The 21,864-nt window shown below is 34.1% G+C and overlaps 1 protein-coding gene across 4 annotated transcripts; it reads right to left on the reverse strand.

Annotated features, from left to right (window-relative positions):
- Positions 1-1,580: 1,580 nt before the first annotated feature.
- Wee1 (Wee1 kinase) lies at positions 1,581-18,408 on the reverse strand. Of its 4 annotated transcripts, none has more exons than XR_013879971.1 (11): positions 17,490-18,099; positions 16,914-17,122; positions 16,182-16,409; positions 15,696-15,823; positions 6,648-6,788; positions 5,441-5,675; positions 4,781-4,903; positions 4,344-4,444; positions 3,426-4,046; positions 2,429-3,118; positions 1,581-2,255 (listed from the first exon to the last, which is right to left on the reverse strand). XR_013879971.1 is itself a non-coding variant. In XM_080161886.1 (10 exons), the coding sequence occupies exons 1-10, from the start codon at positions 18,079-18,081 to the stop codon at positions 3,004-3,006; spliced, it is 2,493 nt and encodes an 830-aa protein (XP_080018012.1). In that variant the 5' UTR covers positions 18,082-18,408; the 3' UTR covers positions 1,581-3,003. The 4 variants fall into 4 exon arrangements, 1 of the variants encoding a protein (XP_080018012.1); XR_013879970.1 differs by having other exon boundaries at positions 1,581-2,289; XR_013879969.1 differs by having other exon boundaries at positions 1,581-2,289; positions 2,392-3,118.
- Between the last annotated feature and the right edge of the window lie 3,456 nt (positions 18,409-21,864).

Here is a 21,864-nt window from a genome sequence, read left to right on the forward strand (position 1 = left end):
TTTTTATTTTGTGGGGGGTAATTTTTCAAGGGGCGATATCTCTTGGGAGGGTGGTGGTACCCTCTCCCGAAATAGTTATAAACCTTCCCGAGACCTATGAGAAGCTGCCCTGTTAAGGAGAACCCGATCGGTTTAGCGGTTAGCTAGATCCTTTGGTACAAACAAACAGACATTGTTCTACTTTGTAGATAACTTGTTATTCGCAGGCTACCCAGTATGTAATAGATAAATACTTTTTAAATTGGTACAACCCTACAAAATATTATTCATTCTTTTAATTAATTACACAAATAAAATAATTTTTGGTGAAATTATATCTTTTTAATTTCCTTAATAAAAAGTATCTCTTTCCTGATATTTTATGGAAATGAAAATTTGTAAATTGATATGATTAACTAACAGAAATATACATATATAATATGTAACCAAGAATGACAACATCCATAAAAGCATAGCTCTGAAACAGTAAGACAAGCAAAAGTTAACTATTGTAGTGTCAGAACTTTAGATGTAAAAAATAGAATCAAAAGTAAATTTGTTGCAAAACGCCTTAAATACAGGATACTATTATGACTTGAATATAGAGATTCTTCGCTTATAACATTGTGCCTTTTTATAATAGGATAAATTAAATGAATACGAAATCTACATCACATCAAATATTTTTGTGAAAAAGCAACATTTTAACAGGATGTACGGACTTTCTGATATCAATTATAAAGTTGATACATTTTCTAAATTGTACCTAACTGTTATAGAAATCATCAACCAAAGTTTGAAATCGATAGGACAATTATACCATGTCTAAATTAACGTAAAGATTTAACGGTTCCAGAAGAAACCTAATTGCTTCGCTTTAAAAACAAGGATGACAACATCCATAAGTAGCGAAGAATAGATAATCGTAGATGGGAATACGTACAAGTAGATTTAAAGGGTATTTATTAAAATCAAGAATAGATTTATTGGAGAAAATAAACCCGAAACCTTGTTTTATTTTGTATGATGATGATGATCAAACTAAATTACATATAAGATAAAAGTTCGACTAACCCCCCCCCAAAAAAAAAAAAAAATAATTACCCTCCTAAATTTTTTTTTAAATCTAAACACAAAAATAGGTTGATTAAACCTCTTGGGGTAAAGCCCGTAGAGGCTATGGGAGAATCCGCTAGTCTATAGTAGAACGATGTCTGTCTGAAGCTTTTTTCTCAGTAACCACTGAACCGATTGGGCTCTACTCTTCAGGGAATATATCCACTGGTCCTGTGATGGCTTTAAGCTATTTTCTTGGGAGGTGGGGCACTCCTAACACTCAAAAAATGAAAACGTCCACCTTCAAAATACGTGGAGCTCTGTATTTACAGGGGTAAGGAAAGGGTAAGGAAAGAGCATAAAAATGGCCTAAAACCATCCCGAGATCTATGAGAAACTTCCCTATAAAATAAAATCCAAGTTGTCAACAAAATCTTATACATCAAACAAAAAATGTGGACGTCCTAGGTCGAATCTAAACATAATGACTTAATTACAAGAGAAGTCATTTTTCAAAAAACTATCCAAATTAAATAACACAATAATTCACTGATAATTTAAGATTTATATTAATTTAGCACAGATTTATCATATTATTATCCAAAATATATCAAGTAAACAAATCACATATATAGGTTTTTTTTCTATAATATAATGTAGCACAGTTACACTATAATATACAAAATACAACAAAATTTCATATAAGAAGGCGTACTAACAACTAACATTTAATTCAAAATGGTTAATAAATAAGGAGAAAAATTAATCTAAAATAATATAGGAAGGATTTCATTTTATATGTTTTAATTACGTTAAATTAAATGATTATTCAGACTAAATAGAACTAATAACACAGGATAAATAGAAATACAATTATTGTGGAAATTTAATAAGACACCAGGGATCTAGAGGGATAAGACATTGTCCGATTAATTAATGTATATCACAAATGAAGATACATAAAAATTACCCCTTTTGGAGGTTACAATTACAAGTTGAAGTGTAAGGACACGAAATTCGATGAACCAACCAATCAAAAGTTATTAAGCTAACGAATAAGAATATGTTAATATAAAACTAATGGGAACTAGTGTAATAATCAGCCCAATGTCCTCTCCCTCCCTGGTAAGAAGTAAAGAAATCTAAAAAGTTATCATGTATTTCTTTAAAAGTATGACTCCAATTTATATCCGCTGAATTAAAACTGGTTCAGAGCCATACTGAAAAATCATGTATTGTAACGTACTTCAGAGACTTTTCCGCAGATAGTAAATTTAAAAAATTTGAATCCCTCTTTTGTTGGTGCAGGTCTTCAAACCCAACGGAGGGCAACAAAACTGGAATAAATCAATTTACATTTTCTATCCGCGAAAAAATGTCTGTAATACGATACGATAAAAACTATAATCTAGGAATCTTAATGGATTAACAAATAATTTGGAACATGCAAAAAAGGGAAATATTAACATTTAAATATTTTGTTATTGCCATTCTTAATAAATAAAATAAATGATGGATGTATGGTTAAGAACCATCAAGTCAAAAATTATTATTTTCGGAAGACTGTTACATTTTAGGTTATTTTTTGGCGTCATTTTTAAATAATTATAATAATATAATAGCAACATATTTTAATAATATGAATTTCAGAATAATGTCAAAATATTAAAAATACAGAAATTAATAAAAAATAATAATAATAACATATTATAAAGCTCAGGTACTGATAGCTCAAAAATATATAAAATTAATAATATAAAAAAATGGGTCACTTTCACAAAACTCATCCGGACCATTTGAAACTGAGATATGTAGGACTAATTTTCATTATTAATAGGCTCAAATGCTTCCTTCAAAGATTATAAAAATCACAAAATTAATGAACTGACCAAAATGCCAAAAGGTTTAAATATAAATAATAGTTTTTTGTTGTGTATTTATGTCTTTTTAAAGGGTGTAAGGAGAAAGTCACATAAGACATGATGTTGATCTGGTGGCACCCCTACCGACCAACCGTTTAGCCTGGAGTATTGCACAGCTGGGTGGCTCGTCGTTCTCTTTGTCCATCCCTATCCGAGTATATCTGAAAATAAATGAACATGTAAACATTTTAATTATACAGAATGTAGGGAAAATAAGGCTGTTTATTACACTAGTCCCCTAAGTTTATCATAACGTTTTCTTATTTTGGTTTAACAACTTAGAAGATTTCAGTGAATTTTAATTTGTCAGATTGTTAGTTTAAATGTACAATCGTTTCAACCATTAAATTTTAATTTAAAGATTGCGTAATTTTGTGTATCATTATTGGGATCTACATTAATTTATTGGCCATTGTCTTATCCCTTTTGATCCCTGGTTCAAAGAACAACGAGAAAAATTATGTTTACCTAGTAGCAGGTCGAGCATTTGTGATCATGTGACCTGAGGTGCCACTGGAGGAGGTTGCCAACTGCAGCTCCAACATGGCCACCTTCTCTTTGTACTCCTTCAGCTCCTTGTACAGCTGACTGCGGCTCTTGTTCATCGACGGGTTCAGCGTCGAGTTGGTCAGGATTTTGGAGGCGGCGGGCCGGGCCACTGGATCCGGGTGGATCATGGATTTCAGCAGGTTGTTGAATTCACGGGAGTATCCCTCCAGGTAGGGAAGATCTCCGTTTTTTAATCTCTCGTACAAAGGCCCATCGCCAGAATTACGTGGCAAATACTGCAGCGAGGCAGCCTCGAAAATTGTAAGTCCCAGGCTGTAGATATCCGCCTTGGGCAGCATATTCCTTTCCGGCTCCATCTGCAGCAATTCAGGCGCCATGTACCTACAATCTCCCTCCTCGGGGGCCATGAACCCGCCCCACACGCTGGCCACGTGGCCCAGGTCCCCGATCTTGTAGTGGACCTTCTCGTCGCCATTGCTACCTGGAGACACACCCTCCTCATCCTCAAGGATTCTGGAGGATGGCAGGGGACTGTAGTCGCCGCTAGCAGCCCCAGAATCGGTGCTGTGGTTGTCGGACCTAAAAAAAATAATAATAATTATTTACAGTTTTAAAATCAGATATTACATCTTTTGCTTCAATTATCTGTATATATTTTTTGTACTCATTCAAATAAAATGTCTATATTTCTAAATCAACTGATGATTTGTTAGAATTAAATAATGAAACTCTATGGTTTGATAATTTAAAGTAGTAATTGAAATTCAAAATTTTAGTAACTGCTAAAAGATACTAGTTACTTATCACGTGGTATTATAGACAGCTTTCCGCGAATATTAAAATAAAAAGCCCGCACTGAAAAAAAAATTTACTCACTTTGAATTTGGAGAAGGAGCTGCATATTCCAGGGATATGAAAATATTTCCAGGTTTAATATCGAGATGGACTAGCTGCTTACTGTGGATGTACTGTAAACCCTGAATATATAAAAAGGGTTAATTTTGTTTATAATAAGTGGGCTGTTTATTACACTTGTCCCCAAAGATTTAAAATTATGTTTTCTTATTAGTTGGCCTAACAACTTTGGAACCCTTCATTTAATTAAGAGTCCAAACGTTTCAACCACTAATAGTAATCTACAGAAGAGGGAATGTTGTGTATCACCATTGGAAATGTACATTAATTTATCGGCCATTGTTTTATCCTTATAGATCCCTAATATATAGCTAGTTATTTCCGAGATTGTTTTGAACATAATTATTGTTTTAATTTATTTTTTTAGAAAATCCGTGAATAAAACAGCTGTTACGTACCTTACATATCTGCATGATGATTTTCTTGAGCTCCTGTTCTGAGAATTTTCCCCCTGACTGTCTGAACTCCTCGATTTTATCACTCAAACAACCTCCTTCACAGTACTCGTTCTGGATGAAAACCTAGATGAAAATATAATTTTAGAAGGGAATTATAGCTTCTTATTGGCTGATTTAGAGAGCGTGTCTCTAGATTATTTTAAAGTAGTTTAATGTATCTATTAAGAGTAACTAACAGACAGACACACATTTTGGGTGCCATCATTAAACAAAACAAGGTATTTAACGGTAAGTATTTTGTTAACATAAGTTTAATATAACAAGAAAACTTAATCCTATTAAACATTTTTTTGTATGTAGCTTAAGATTTCAGTAACTATTAAACTTAATTTTCCATTTCAGAAAAGCTCTACATAGGTTCCAGGTTGTTTTTAGGCTAATTTTCTGTCCATTCGCTTAAAAAGAACTAACTTGTTTGGGGAGCAGCCCCAAGTTTCATTACTAGCTTAGCAAATAAAGCAATCCGTATATTCTCCTTTAAAGTGTAGCTTCTCATAGATCCTGGGAAGGTTTATAGCTTTTTGGGGGGAGGGTACCACCAGCCTCCCAGGAAAAAAGGCCTCTAGGGGCGTGACCAATAGTATTACAATAAATAGGTACCTGTCCTCTCTCCACCCAGCTGTTATAATATCTGACAACGTGCTTGTGCTTCATCATGGCGGCGTGCGCAAACACCTCGTTCATCGCCATCTTCTCGTCGTGGCTGTTGTTGCGCAACGGTTTCTTGCTGATCTTGATGGCGTACACGATACCGTCAAGACAGTGGCGGGATTTCTTCACCACGCCAAATTGGCCGGTGGCGATCTCGCCCAGCTCCAAAAATTCCAATTCGTATCTAAAAAAGAAAAATCATCAATTACCAATGAGAATAAAGATTTTTTCTCAGTATGGGTTCGAAACCGATTAATAACCGCCGGATTATATTCTTATGATTGTACATTTTTATATCCGCGGAAAGCTGTAAATAATACGATGCGATAAATTATCATTTAAATAATGAATTAATGTTCAAAAACGTTTATTTACTTTAAAGAGACAGTAATTTCCACATCCCTTTAATATTTCAAAATAATCAAAACAATACGTAACAGACAATGATATAAAACCAACGTTTTTTTTCCCTCTTTATTACGACCATTTTCTTAACATGTTTACCAACGGTTTTATCGTCTTTTTTTTCTCCGCCAACGAATATTATACATCAAGTTGCGTATTAATATCATGGACACAGAAAATTATTATCCAAAAACATTCCCAAATTTGAGAGATAATAGAATTTGAAAATAGTTATTTCTTTCATCGTATTATAAACCGCTTTTCCAGTTTTTTTAGCCCCGAGGTGACGAATTGAATATGAGAAATATCTTTATAAACCATATTCTGCATTGGATCCTCGGCTAAGGGGGGGGGGGGTGCGGGGTTGAAAAAAAATAAAGTTTACTGAAACTTATACTATAATCAAGAAACATTGACCAAAAATACTAAAAAAACCATTGAAAAATCATTAAAAGCTACTTGTCCTCTCATCTACAGACACAAAAATCCCTTAAAATGATGGAAAATCAAATTTTTTTTGCAGAAAAAAAGTGAATCTCGTGCAGAATATACACCCCTGAAACCTTATCTCTGTTCCATTTAACACAGAGAAAAAACAGACCTACTCAAAAGTAAAATGTCAAGTTTTTAAAAAGAACAACTCCCTTTAAGTAGCGCAGGTTCTTAATATCTAGAGTAAGTTCATCTGACAACTGTAAAGCACAAAAAGATTATTTTCTTACGCATTTTCTAAATATTAAAAAATAGTTACCTAGTAATGTTTATATCCGCTACCCTGATTCTTTTTGCTTGCGATGTATCCATATCATTATTATATTCATTATCCGAATCCTCCTCCCCCTCCAGACTATCCAGAGATGCCTGCAGCTCCTCACGACTAGAACCAACAGATCTAAATAAAATATAATGTATAAAAGTAGCTATAAACCTGCCTAAAAGCAGTCCGACCGCCTTGGATGTTCTATACTTAATTATGGTCCATATTGATGGGATTGTTGTCAAGAAGTTTCAGTCAGTTATCTTGACGTACATCTCCAATGATGATACACAGCATAAACACTTTTGTTTATTAATAGTGGTTAAAACATTTAGACACTCAATTAGCCCAATAATCCCTCCCTCCTTGCGTAGAAGTAGATAAAAAAAGTTTGAAAAATCAAAAAAAAAATGATAAAAAGTAATAAAATCGTGAGAAGAAATTACTTTTTTTTAACGCAAATTTTTGGTACGCCCCACGTGGAATTTCATTAGTACTATGAGAACATATTTTATTCAATTGAAAGTATTCCTAGCAGGAGGTGAGGGTATGAATATATATTGCTAAAAGCGTATAAAATCCGCGGTATACGCATTGAAATATGTTTCCCATATGTGTAACGAGGGTGGGGGTAGAAGATCCCCCCCCCCCCCATCGCTTCTATAGTACAAATATCCTTTTCGAGTTATACACGAATTTTTTTCTTCAAATTTTTGTAAAAAAAATTGAGCTACCTATAAATGCCTAAATAATAAATAAACATATCAATTTAGGTTTGAAATAATTTTCATATTTTTTAAAAGCTATCTCCACAAAAATTGGTATGAAAAAAATCGTGTAAGAGCTGTAAAATTGTAAAAGCCAAAAAAGGGGACTAGTGTAGTTTTATACATATATACAAAAGCTTTAGGGGTAAGGGTTTACTTTTTAGAAAAGGGTATTGATGTGTGGGGAGGGGGGGGGGTGGGTTTATACCACCTCGTGGCTAGATCTTCTTCTTTGTACTTTTACCAAATATTAAATATATTTCACATTTTTTAGTAATTTTAATACATTTTTGCATTCGGTATTTACAGATTTTAAAAAAATAATGTTAACTTTAGTTGATTAAAAATATGAATACCCTCTTATGGCCTTGATGTTGTTGTTAAAGTAAGGGCGGGAAAAAAATGATTCAAAACTCTACAAAAATACATGCGTCAGTTAAAAAGGGCCTAAAAATACGCAGATGGCTAGCTTAGTTTTATACAAATACAAACGGATTTTTAGCACTGGTTCAGACCAAATGAATTGCGTAGATTGGGAAAAAAATTATGACGAAATTGAGTTGGATTTTTTTAACGAATAAAAATGGTTTTGGGCGCTTTTTTCGGTTATTATGATTCATATACATATTTATAAATCCTATATGATTATTAAAAGAAAAAAGGTTTAAGTTTAATAGATAAACTTTTCTTTTACTAAACGTAATGAAGAAAAAAATGTATATGTATAGAGACTGGCCACTAGCCTAGGGGCAGATGGCAAAGTCTTAAAAAACCTTTTTGTCCCAAATTTGACACCTTTTTCAATATTTAACATTGCCAGCAAAATTTTCTTAATAGTAGCGAAGCTACTAAATAATTCAGAGAGAGGACACAATGGGCCGTTTATTAAACTAGTCCCCAAAATTTTATAATAATGAAGATAGTTCAAAAAAACTAAATTGAATTTTAAACAAACAATTGAAATAATTCAGTTTTTGTTTCTAAAAATGTATCTTGAATAGGTACTCTCCAGGAATGTAAAGGGATAAGACAATGGCCGATAAATTGATAAACAACCCCAATTAGGATACGCAAAATATGCCCCTCTTTAGATTACAATTAGTGGTTGAAAAGTTTGGACACTTAACTTCATGAACCAACCAATCCAAAATCAATTTAAGTTTCCAATGTTTTCAAGGTAACAATATTTAAAAGTTTTAGGGACTAGTGAAATAAACAGCCTAATGTCCCCTACCTCCCTGATACTATCCCGTGGCAAAAAAGTTATCGATTCTTTTCTTTAAAGAAAAATTCAACAAAAAGCCTCGACCAATATTTTTGTTTTAGGCAAAAACTCAGATTTGTTTGTCTTACTGAGAGTGGTGTAATATTTCACAAAAAAATATAAAAAAATAACGAATTTTTGAAATCCTATTTGATGCTTACATGTAAATAAGATTTTCGTTTTTTAACAACTCCTTTTTATGTATAAGCACAACTTATTTTTGAAAAATTATTTGTATTTTTTGTTATTACATTTTTTACCCTATATTCTTTAGTTAAAAAAATATTTGATTACCTCACTAGGACGCTAATGATGTGTTTTGTTGAAATATCAGTTTTAAGAAAATCCATTTATCATTTTAAAAACACGTTTTACTGCGATTTAAAAAAAAAATACCCAAATACTTCTTTTTATCTTTTTTTTTGCATAAATCTACTACCTAGTTGATTTGAATTGCATGAAAGGCAGCAAAATCAGGGGGGAAAGGGGACATAGGCTGTTTTTATTACAATAGTCCCCAGAGATTTCTTATTCGTTGGCTTAACAACTTTGGGGACTTTTAATGAATTTTGATAGGTTTGTTGATTTAGTTGAGTGTACCAAAGTTTCAACCACTAATTGTAATCTACAGAAGGGATAATTTTGTGTATTATCATTACAAATATACATCAATTTTCGGCACATGTCTTATCCTTTTAGATCCCTGCAGCAAAATCCACAAAACGGTTACAACTTACAATAAAGATTACAAAAGAATCTCTCAAAAAAAAGATTATACGGCATCTATAGAGATAAAAAGAGGAACCCTTAATTTTTGCAAACTTATTTAGAAAATTGAATTGTTAGCATTTTGCAAAGATTATAATTTGCCAAAAATATTGCGTGTTTGGGAAAAAATAAGATAGCTAAAAAAAATCAGTAGCTTTAAGATAAATATAACCTTTCATCAGCCTTTAATGTTTAACTGAAAAATTGTTTTATTTACTAGCTAAATTAAAATAAACAATAAAAATCAGAGAGAGAGGGGGGACAATGGGCTGCTTATTACAAGAGTCCCCAAAGTTTATATTAACGTTTTCTTATTCGTTGACTTTGGGGACTTGATGAGTCTTAATTGGTTGAATCATGAAGTTGAGTGTCTAAACTTTTCAACCACTATATGAAACCTACAGAGGAGGTAATTTGTGTTTCATCATCTGGGATGTACAGTACATCAATATATCGGCCAGTGTCTTTTCCCTTTTGAATAAAAATACCCTAAATGAGTCATTTTAATATGACGTCATAGGTATTAGAAATATAAAAGACTTTTGCCAATAGAAATCCATTAGGCATTAGAAATTAGGGCACGCATACTGTACTACGTAAAATTAGAACATACTTACATATGTGTATATGTACATACATTAAACATAAAAATACTTACAACCCCAAAAGTAACATTTCTCCCCTGCCTAAAAATCCCCCTCCCATGTCCAGAAAAGCAAAACCAATCAATTTGACCTTATTACTCAACAGACCCTAAAAAAAAGTCCACCCCACAAAAAAAACATGGATCTAAAGGGATAATACAATGATAAAACGCAAAGTTACCCCTTAGACATTTAACTCTATAAAATGAACAAACCAATCATATTAACATTGAATTTCCCCAAAGTTGTTAAGTCAACGAATAATAATAAAAAAACTTTGGGGACCAATGTCCTCTCCCTTCCTGTTAAAAGCACTCATTTTCTTCGCACACATTGGTAGCCAAAATTGAACAACTTTTAAATTTATGTGATTACCATCCCAAAAAATAGATAGGGTACAAAGATAATTTTCATGCTTGTAGGTTTTAGACCATAATTAGATGACAAAATAGAACAAAAGTTCCCCATTTTGGGACATTAAAAACTAACAAAAACTAAATTGTATTTTTTACAATTGTTTAACATTTGCAATAAGGAATATTGAAAGGTTTTCAAACGTGAACACTTATTCTTAAAATAAAGTAACATGATCTTTGACTGTGGGTATGTACCGAAGGATCTTGCTAACCGCTGAACCAAAATATGGTTCTCCTTTACAGTGTAGCTTCTTATAGGTCCTGGAAAGGTTTATAGCTATTTGGGGGGAAAGTCTTAACACCCTCCCACGAGAAATCGCTAAAAATAAAATAACAGCTAATCTTTTCAAATAAAAGAAATCATTTATATGCCCCTAGAGGCATCTAGGTGGCGTAGCCATTATTATAAACTAAGACATATACTAGCCAATAAGTTAGGGTTGTTAACTATTTGTTTACAATATACAACCCCTATACAACATATAATCACAACGGTCCAAAGATCAATAAAACAAGAACAATTTTGTTTAGTATTAACGTCAATTTAGAGATAAAAAAGAACAGTAGAGTAATATAATAATAATATTGAATGTAATGTGTTTAACGTATAGAAATCAGAAGCTATTCAATAAACAGCCAAAAGTACGAAAATATCTTAATTCAAAGAGGGGCTTCGCGCTAATAAAAAAAAAAAAAACTAGAAAAGGGTTCTTTTCCCAACTTTTCACGGTGAAAATAGACAGGTTTATTACCCAAAAAATCTCCATCTCAATTTAAATAACCTTAGCCTCACCATTGGACAGTTCAATTTGATTGATACCGACTTTCAAATCAAGATTAAATTGCCTTATCTTCTGTATGTGTTAATTCTGATTCAATTAACCCCCTACGATGTGTTCGAGTTATTTATCGTATTGTATTATAGACAGCTATCCACGGAAATTATATTTTTGTAAGAACAGAGGCTCCAAAGACCCGGGACAACCAAACTTATTGATCATGATTGTTATTTTAATATTCGTTGAAAATTAGCTTCTATTACGAAGCTATACACGATTTTTCAGTATAGCTGAGAACCGTTTCTAATCCAGCGGATATTAATCGGTTTCGAAGCCATACTGGAAAATTCTATTAACTTTCACCAATTTTGTTGAACATTTTAAAAGCCTATATATGCCTTATGTCCAGGGTGCCGGAGCCGTATAATTTTGATGCGGCTCCGGCTCCGGCTCCGCGGATCCGTATTTGGAAATACGGCTCCCGGCTCCGGCTCCTACCTTAAAATTAATATATAAATTTTTTTTCATTATTGAATTTGATAATATAAAATAAATAATATAAAATATTTTGCTTTTATTTGATTAAAGCTATATAAAAGTAGAAGGATGTGTGTCTATTTGTTAAGTAACAATAGTTTTTCAGTTTATTATATGGAAATAGACCGTTGCCAAATTATAATATTACTTTAAAAAATCATTTTTAGCTAGTCCGGAGCCCACAATGCAGCAAATGTACGTTTTTTTGGACATTTTAACTATGTTTACTAAAAGCTTTATAAATCTATCAATTCTTAGGATAAATCAATGCAGAATACCAATTTAGAATCGCCAATGCAATGAGAAAACAGTAGATCCATTTTTTGAATTAGCTAATTATGAATTTTATTATTTTTTCAACGTCAAAACATAGCCTAAAATAAATTATAAAATTTTGTTTAAGTTTACCCTTTTAATAAAGTAACAGGATCTGTGTGCGTCAGTGTGTACTGTCAGATCTCGCTAAACGCTGAACTGATATCATTATCCTTTACAATGTAGCTTCACACAGATCCTGGGAAGGGGTTTATAACTATTGGGGGGGGGGGGGGACCAACACCCTCACAAGAGAAATCGCCCCTACAAAAAAAATACTCATCCCCCCAAAATTTTTTTTCTTCAGATTTTAATTTTAAAAACTAAAAGAATGGGTTGGGTCAAATTCATCACCCCCCCCCCCCCCACTATCTCAAGTTCCACATAACCGCTAGTTACTAGCTATAAATAAAACAAAATTGTTTAGTCTAGCGGTTTGTACCACAACTATTCAACTGGGAGTTGTCAGTAGGTCTTCGTTGTTTGATGACAGATTTTAAATCTTTAAATGCTTAATAAATTATCTTGGAAATCTCTATATAAAGTGTCAAACTTGTTGATTTATTAATAAACTTCCCAAGGAATGACTTTCTTTTATTGGTCTGGTACTTATAGACTTTATCATTCTTGCTAATTAATATGCAATACATTAAAATATATTTTAAAAATCTAAAATTAAATGTTAACAACCCTTTATAAATAAGTTAAAAAACTGTTTGCCTGCCTGTATTAAGAGAGATCGCTAAATGCTCATGCAGCTTCTTAATGTCAGGCTATAGTTTAAAATATTATGTGTATACTGCTTCACTCTACCAAGATAAAAAGTCCTTGAAAAAATAACCCTTTACCAAGGTTTTAAATTAAAAACAAAAACTAAGGAGAAGTCGTGACATTCCCTCTTCTCTAGGCGAATAGAATGATAAAAAAATTGAAAATTTCCATATGTAGGAAGCAATAAAAATATTAAAGAATTGGACAAACAGACGAACAAATGAGTTACAGTGTAGATGCGCCATAAAGGTTAGAGTCAAGGTTTCATCATAAAAAAATTCTACAATCTATACACATAAACAACTAAAGAGATCAATTTCACCCTTATGTCCATGATAAAACATCAAATCTAAAGAAGCAAGGAAATAGTATTTTTCACAGAGAATTTCCATGACACTCTGAGCATTCTTGACGGACTAAGTGAGATATACAAATGATGCTTATATAATTGTTATGGGAAATGTTAAAACAAAAACCAATTTTCTATCTTAAATAGCACCTAAGAAAAATATTTGACTTTTGAAATTATAAGATTATCTTCGCTAATAAGATTGTAAATGATTTTATTATAATGAAAACCAAACTTTTTTTTTCAAATCGTTGCGGGTATAATATTAATTACCCTTCTCTTTCAATAAAGGGGACAAAAATATTTCCTTTTGTATTTTTATTGTTCTTGTATAAAGAAATAGGGTTATTTACGTTGGTTTTCCTTTCCTAAGCTAAATATAACTGCTAAGATGAATTAACGAATGCTTTGATAAAGTCAAATATTACACTTTCTCACTAAGTAGGGACTGTATAAAAATGTGAATATACGAAAAAAAGCCTCTTGGGTAAACATTGGACCCACTTTTTTATCATTATTATAACCTTTCTAAATTATAAATCTATGTGGGAAGGTTACCCAAGCGGCTTTTTTTGAGAAATAACCTAAAGAACATAAAATAAACGTAAAAATGAAACGTATGAAAAAACAATTATTTTAGAAAAAATGCCTTTAATTCATAATAATGATATAAAAAATATATCTTTTTTCGGGTTTTTTATTTAGTACTAACATTGCCATTACTGATTTTAACAATTAAAAGCGACTAGAAAATTAATTTATATGTTAAAACATTGCTCAATCGACATAAGGTCGAAATTTTTAAATTCCTTGAATTGAGATAATTTCATGTTTAGGTAGCCAACTTCAACGAGCTGGTACTCAGTCAATTTTAAATATTTTTTAAAAATTTCAACTGCTAGTTTCATCATTATGCCCATATTATATATTAATTAAAAGATAAGGTTCAAATTCGATGGTTAAAAATTTCGAAATGTCCAGCTTTGCTGCACTGTGGAGCCGGAGCCGTTTTTAACGAAAAATACGGCTCCGGATCCGGCTCCGGCTCCACCAAAAATGTTGCTGCTCCCGGCTCCCGGCTCCGGCTCCAGAACACTGCTTATGTCTAATGCTTAATAGAAATGAAATTATAAGTTATCCCTAAAGCATGCTCATATGTAACAGGTGTTAAATAGAAGATAACCCGTTGGAAAACTCTTTTATTTTAATTTTGATTTTAGGTGTACTACATGAAATGTGCAGTAAGTTTTTATTATTTTTTAAAAAATTGAAAGCTTCAATAATAAAAAAAACCGCAGATAAAACCACCCAATAATACGAGATTTTTAAAGTATGAGGATCTTTGTCTGTGTTTCTGTACTGAAAAATCTTGCTAGCCGCCGAACCGATATGGTTCTCCTTTACGGTGTAGCTTCTCATAAGTCCTAAAAAGGTTCATAGCTATTTGGGTTAGGAGAGCTCCATCATCCCAAGAGAAATCCCCCCAAAAATATATTAAAAGCTGTCTAACGGATATTTTTTTTATCTTAACATAGATTGCATAGAAATATTTTACGTGTCCCTAGAGGCCTCTAGGGGCGAAGCTGTATAGCTGTTTGTAATTTTATCACTGCATACAATCAGTAATAATACCTAATAAAAATCTGGACAACGATATTATTCCAAATTTGGTAATGAACGGCCGTTGACAACTTGTACTTGTAATATTATATCTTTTATATATCAAGATCTTATGTCAAAACGGCATTCTTATAATTAGCGAAGCTGCTCTAGAATTTAGGTTTTACAGTATGGCTTGAAACCAATCAATATCCGCTGGATTAAAACAGATTCTAAGCCAAATTGAAAATAGACAATTTTCCACAAATATTAAAATAAAAAACCATTACATAGATACTAGTTTTGTTTAGCCAGGCCTTCAGCCCCTCAGTAATAACAAAACTGGTTTTAATCTAATATATTTTTTTATTTTCATATACGCAAAACGTGTCTATAATACGATGCAATAAATAACTATAAAAATTTGCTAAACATTATTAAAGCATTTAATGTACTAAAAGCATAATATTCTACATAATAGAGCTGTGCTATTTTTGAACAAAATTGGCCTTGTTGACTAATAAATAATTGCATAACATTACAAATCTAACTGCATATATACATACTTAAATAATTGCCTAACATGACCCCTAGCTAAGAAACGTTATATTACACCATAACTCGGAGATCTAAAGGGATAAGACAATAGCCATTAAATTGATGTACATACCCAATAATAACCCAAAAAATACCCAAACTGTAGGTCAAAATCAAGGGTTGAAACGTTTGAACCCAATGTCCCCTCCATCCCGGACACTAACTGAATATTCAAACAAGAATAATCTAATCCATAAGTAGCGCAGTAATAATGTAACCATGATAAAGATACTTACGAGTCAATGCTGCGCTTCGTTCTGCTGCGCTTCTTGCTGGCTAACAGCATAGCTGCCGGGGTGAAGGGGTTGATGTTGGCCGCCTTCCGTGTTGACCCAATGCCGGTGGTTGTATCACAATCAAATATCTTAATAAAAATAATAAAACCTTTTTTAATCCATGGATCTTAAGGAAATAAACAATGGACGATAAATAAATGTTCTCCCCAAGATGATAATAAACAAGATTACCCTTTTCTGTAGGTTCAAATTATTGGTGTACACTGTACAAGTTTGACAATTCAGTAAAGATTTAGGCCAACGAATGAGAAGAGAACGTGTTTCTAAAGCTTTGGGTACCAGAATAATTTACAGTCTAATATCTTCCCCCTCCCAGTTTATATAGAATTTCTTTGCATAAATTGTCTACTTCTTGTTTTTTTATCCCTGAAATATGATCCGCACCTTAGTTCTTACTGCTGTGCATGTGAATACTTAAATAAATACCTGGGGGTTTGGTAGACTAGCTCTTCTGTGTTCTCCATCCTCGCCGAATATCAGGCGAGACTTCAAGGTTTGGAGGCGGGGTGTGGATCTCGGCGAGGTTAGGGCGGCGCACGCCGTGTTGGGAGAGGTAAGGCCGCCGTCAAACAGCCGCATCGCCCGCATCGTGTTGGTGGGCGGGGAAAATGAAAGGGTGGGCGACAAAGGTTCCATGTGATGGGGGTCCCAACGCTGAAATAAAATATTAATAAAAATTCACGAAATCTTTTATTAAAAAATGTCAATTTTCATCATAATTATGATTAAGTTAAATAAACAAAGCACAATGACCTTAAAATATACCTAAAGATAAGAGAATTGGACTAAATTTGTCATAGAAAAAATATTTTGACGTCAAATCCGGTCAAACATAAGATGATAAGAATAGCAGGTAGCGAACCGTCTCTATAAATATGTAGAATTTCATACGGCTGTGCTGCTAATAGAACATAGACGTACATGTAAATGTACAAAATGAAGGATATTATAAGCAAGATAATGGGAGGGGGGGGGGGGATATAATAACTAATAACATATGTAGGGAGGGGGGGATAAAAAGGATAAATGCTAACATATATGTACAAGAAAGGACATGTTAAAATCAATAAATATTGATTTTTTTTTGTATGGAAATTTAAAGGGACAAAAATCAAACAATATAAGTCATGAAGCTTAAAATCTTGGAAAATGGGTTACCTTTATAACTGGCGAAGAAAGCTCGTTTTCCATGGCGTGGTGATTATGAATCGGCGATGACGGGATGTCGTGGCGGTGTTTTCTCTCTCTGGCGAGGGTAAACCGGTTCGACTCGTTGTAGACATGATGGGGAGGTGGTGAGTGTAGCCCCCTGTCCCCGTATGGTCCCTCGGCAGGTTCGAATCCTAGTCTATCACAGATTGTTTCACCTGCAAATACAGAAAAAAATCAATATTTTTCATTAAAATTCATGAAAAATTTTAGGACACATTTAGAAAAAGGAGAATTTAAACATTCTTTAATCAATATTAAGCGCATCGGCCTTTAAACTAAATGGAGGAGGAAAGAAAATAACATTATCATAATTTAAATAGCCTAAAACCATCCATGTAAAGATTTGAGAGAAAAAAACATAATGGGATCAATGATTGACGAGATCTTAACAGACAAATAAATAGCCTAGAACCATAGAAACTTCCATAGATGAAAACTCATTAAGTTTAGTAGTTTAATCTTAAGCTTTAGACAAAAAAAAACTTACTACTTAAATATAATAGGATTTAAACAAAAACTTACCATTATCATCGCTATGTTCAGACCCGTTTTCTGAACAATCCGCGACAGAACCCGTGCCGCTCTGTCCACTGGCCGCCCGGCTTCTCTCCCGCAGTTCACCGTTGTCCGCGGATTGCCGGCCGCCGTTGCGCTTCATCTTTTTCTTAGCCCCAATGTTTCTAAATTTCCGCTTTTTCATTCCGGATTCATAAACGCACCCGGATCGAGTCCTGCAAGGACTAAATGTGTCCAGATCAGAGGATCCGGATTTTGTAACTTGATTATTATTATCACCGTTTAAATGGATGTCCTCCAATTCATCGAGCTCCATGTCAAACTGGGTGGAATCACATGTCGGCAGCTGTCCAAGTCCGGCCGTTAGAACGACACAGCCGCTTTCTAGCGGCGGGGAAGGGCTTATGTTGAGGTCGAAATTTAGCCGTTTGTTGACGGGTGTAAATTTTGGAAGCCTGCGACGGCTGCTTTTTAACAAAGACATGTTAAGTCTGTTTTTATTAATGTTTTTTTTTAACGTACAATAACGTACTTCCTTACTAAATAGACTCACAGAGATAACTGATTTTTTTCTGCTGAACAAAATAAAGAAGCTCATGTGAGGAGAAGGGTAGGTGGGGAAGGAAGGGGGAAGGTGAAATTAGGAGCTGGACAAGAGGAGTATAGGCAGGGAGGAGGGAAGCGAGGGTTGGTAGACACCAGGAGTAAAGGAATATAACAATGGAAAATAAACAAATTTTTGGGATTGAGTTCAATAGATTTCAAAGCTTTATCTTACTTTAAATCTATAAAAAATTAATTATTGAATACCGTTATTAAACATAATTTTTCTTTTTATTCCTGAAATTAGGGGAAGCTTGAAAGGGGATGGAACCGGTTTTGAACATGAACTTTCCTCCACAATTAATTAGGGTTGACCCTACACGGCTTGTTGTTATTGTACTGACACGGCTTATAACAATATAACGGTCGCCAAATTCAAATAAAACAATTTTTCTGTGAAAAAATATTTCTTGAATTTTGCCCGACTTCTTATGGCACCATCCCAGTTGAGGAGTGAGATTCTACCCCATACGAAAAAATAAACCCCCCCCCCCCGCCATCTGTCAAAATAAACCCCCCCCCCCCCGGCATCATTTGATTTTGTACCCCATCTTAAATTTTGGTCCCTGTAATTTTCAATGTTTAAAACAAAGCTTGGTGGTAATAAACTATGAGTTATAGGGGTAAAATATTACATATGGGGTAAGTATATAAAATATGGGGAACAAAAATCACACATGGAGGTCCAAAAATTAATATGGGGTCATTTTTTCATGATGGGGTAGCTTTAAGTGCTTATATCTGGAGAACCGTAAGAGATAGAGGCCTAGTTGCTTGACTGTGGTAACTCAGATTTACACAAGAAAGCCATTTATGCACATGGGGTGTCAAAATTTGAGATGGGGTATTTTTTTCATGATGGGGTGTCAAAATTTGATATGGGGTATTTTTTTCATGATGGGGTAGGTTTGAGTGCTTATATCTGGTGAACCGTAAGAGATAGAGGCCTAGTTGCTTGACTGTGGTAACTCAGATTTAAATAAGGAAGCCATTTATGCACATGGGGGACCAAAATATGATATGGGGTATTTTTTTCATGATGGGGGTAGTTTAAAGTGCTTATATCTTGAGAACCGTAAGAGATAGAAACCTAGTTGCTTGACTGTGGTAACTCAGATTTACACAAGGAAGCCATTTATGCACATGGGGGACCAAAACATGATATGGGGTATTTTTTTCATGATGGGGGTACTTACAAGTGCTTATATCTGGAGAACCGTAAGAGATAGAGGCCTAGTTGCTTGACTGTGGTAACTCAGATTTAAATAAGGAAGCCATTTGTGCACATGGGGGACCAAAACATGATATGGGGTATTTTTTTCATGATGGGGGTAGTTTCAAGTGCTTATATCTGGAGAACCCTAAAAGATAGAGGCCTAGTTGCTTGACTGTGGTAACTCAGATTTACATAAGGAAGCCATTTATGCACATGGGTGACCAAAATTTGATATGGGGTATTTTTTTCATGATGGGGGTACTTACAAGTGCTTATATCTGGAGAACCGTAAGAGATAGAGGCCTAGTTGCTTGACTGTGGTAACTCAGATTAAAGTAAGGAAGCCATTTATGCACATGGGGGTACATAAATTAATATGAGGGTCATTTTTCTATGATGGTGGGTAAAAATTGAATATAGGGGCCAATTTTTTATGATGGGGTTTGGGGTTGAAATTAGGTTAGGTTAGGTGAAGTTAGGTTAGGTTAGGTTAGGTTAGGTTAAAATGGGTTAGGTTAGGTTAATATGGGTTAGGTTAGGTTAAGATGGGTTAGGTTAGGTTAAAATGGGTTAGGTTAGGTTAAGTTTGTTAGGTTAGGTTAAGATGGGTTAGGTTAGATTAAAATGGGTTAGATTAGGTTTAGTTGGTTCATGTTAGTTTAAAATTGGTTAGGTTAGGTTAGGTTAAGTTAGGTTAGTTTAAGATTGAGTAGCCCTGCAGAGTTAGGGTCTCCTGCACAGGTTAGGTAATATTGAGGAGCCCTGCAATTTTAGGGCCCCCGGGGGGGCCTAACCTTGCAGGGCTCCTCAATATTACCTAACCTAACTTAACCTAATTCCCTCTCCACCATAACAAATGGCCCCTATATTCAATTTTTACCCACCATCATGAAAAAAAACAACCCCATCAAATTTTGGTACCCTATGTTCATGAAGGGATTAGGAAATATTGAGTAGCCTTGCAGAGTTAGGGTCTCCTGCACAGGTTAGGTAATATTGAGGAGCCCTGCAAGGTTAGGGCCCCCGGGGGGCCCTAACCTTGCAGGGCTCCTCAATATTACCTAACCTAACTTAACCTAATTCCCTCTCCACCATAACAAATGGCCCCTATTTTCAATATTGAGGTTTAGTTGGTTCATGTTAGTTTAAAATTGGTTAGGTTAGGTTAGGTTAAGTTAGGTTAGTTTAAGATTGAGTAGCCCTGCAGAGTTAGGGTCTCCTGCACAGGTTAGGTAATATTGAGGAGCCCTGCAAGGTTAGGGCCCCCGGGGGGCCCTAACCTTGCAGGGCTCCTCAATATTACCTAACCTAACTTAACCTAATTCCCTCTCCACCATAACAAATGGCCCCTATTTTCAGTTTTTACCCACCATCATGAAAAAAGAAACCCCCAACAAATTTTAGTACCCTATGTTCATTAATGGCTTCCTTATGTAAATCTGAGTTACCACAGTCAAGCAACTAGGCCTCTATCTCTTACCGTTCTCCAGATATAAGCACTTGAAACTACACCTATCATGAAAAAATACCCCATATCAAATTTTGGTCCCCCATGTACATAAATGGCTTCCTTATGTAAATCTGAGTTACCACAGTCAAGCAACTAGGCCTCTATCTCTTACGGTTCTCCAGATATAAGCACTTGAAATTACCCCCATCATGAAAAAAATACCCCATATCATATTTTGGTCCCCCATGTGCATAAATGGCTTCCTTATGTAAATCTGAGTTACCACAGTCAAGCAACTAGGCCTCTATCTCTTACGGTTCTCCAGATATAAGCACTTGAAACTACCCCCATCATGAATTAAATACCCCATATCATATTTTGGTCCCCCATGTGCATAAATGGCTTCCTTATGTAAATCTGAGTTACCACAGTCAAGCAACTAGGCCCCTATCTCTTACGGTTCTCCAGATATAAGCACTTGAAACTACCCCCATCATGAAAAAAATACCCCATATCATATTTTGGTCCCCCATGTGCATAAATGGCTTCCTTATTTAAATCTGAGTTACCACAGTCAAGCAACTAGGCCTCTATCTCTTACGGTTCTCCAGTTATAAGCACTTGAAACTACCCCCATCATGAAAAAAATACCCCATATCATGTTTTGGTCCCCCATGTGCATAAATGGCTTCCTTATGTAAATCTGAGTTACCACAGTCAAGCAACTAGGCCTCTATCTCTTACGGTTCTCCAGATATAAGCACTTGAAACTACCCCCATCATGAAAAAATGACCCCATATTAATTTTTTGACCACCATGTGTGAGTTTTAATCCCTTGCTTCAATTTTAATATCATAGCATTGGTTGCTACCCCATCTGTGTTTTTCAACCAATCATCATGTTTGTTGACATCCAGAAAAATGTATATTATGTAGTTCAATAATCTGCCACTAGATGTTCCTATTTCAAACAGACTATTGTTTTTTTTTCTTCAATGGAGCCAAATTTTTATCTTAAAATATTAGGTAAAGTAAAGTATTAGAATATGTTGGTGATTTAGTATAAAAAAAGTCTTAAAAGAGAAATAAAAAAAATAAATAGAGGCATTTTC

This window comes from Acartia tonsa, chromosome 5 (genome assembly GCF_053477335.1).
Source record: "Acartia tonsa isolate MP-2025a chromosome 5, ASM5347733v1, whole genome shotgun sequence".
NCBI classification, from domain to species: domain Eukaryota; kingdom Metazoa; phylum Arthropoda; class Copepoda; order Calanoida; family Acartiidae; genus Acartia; species Acartia tonsa.

What these genes read in the sequence shown, in the direction of transcription:
- Wee1 (XM_080161886.1), bottom strand. Translation starts at nt 18,081, where the DNA reads ATGAGCTTCTTTATTTTGTTCAGCAGAAAAAAATCAGTTATCTCTGTG. An exon ending in GCGGATATAAACATTACTAG is followed by an intron (nt 5,676 to 6,647) that starts GTAACTATTTTT and finishes TTTCTTTTTTAG; the next exon opens with ATACGAATTGGAATTTTTGG. An exon ending in TCATCATGCAGATATGTAAG is followed by an intron (nt 4,445 to 4,780) that starts GTACGTAACAGC and finishes TTATATATTCAG; the next exon opens with GGTTTACAGTACATCCACAG.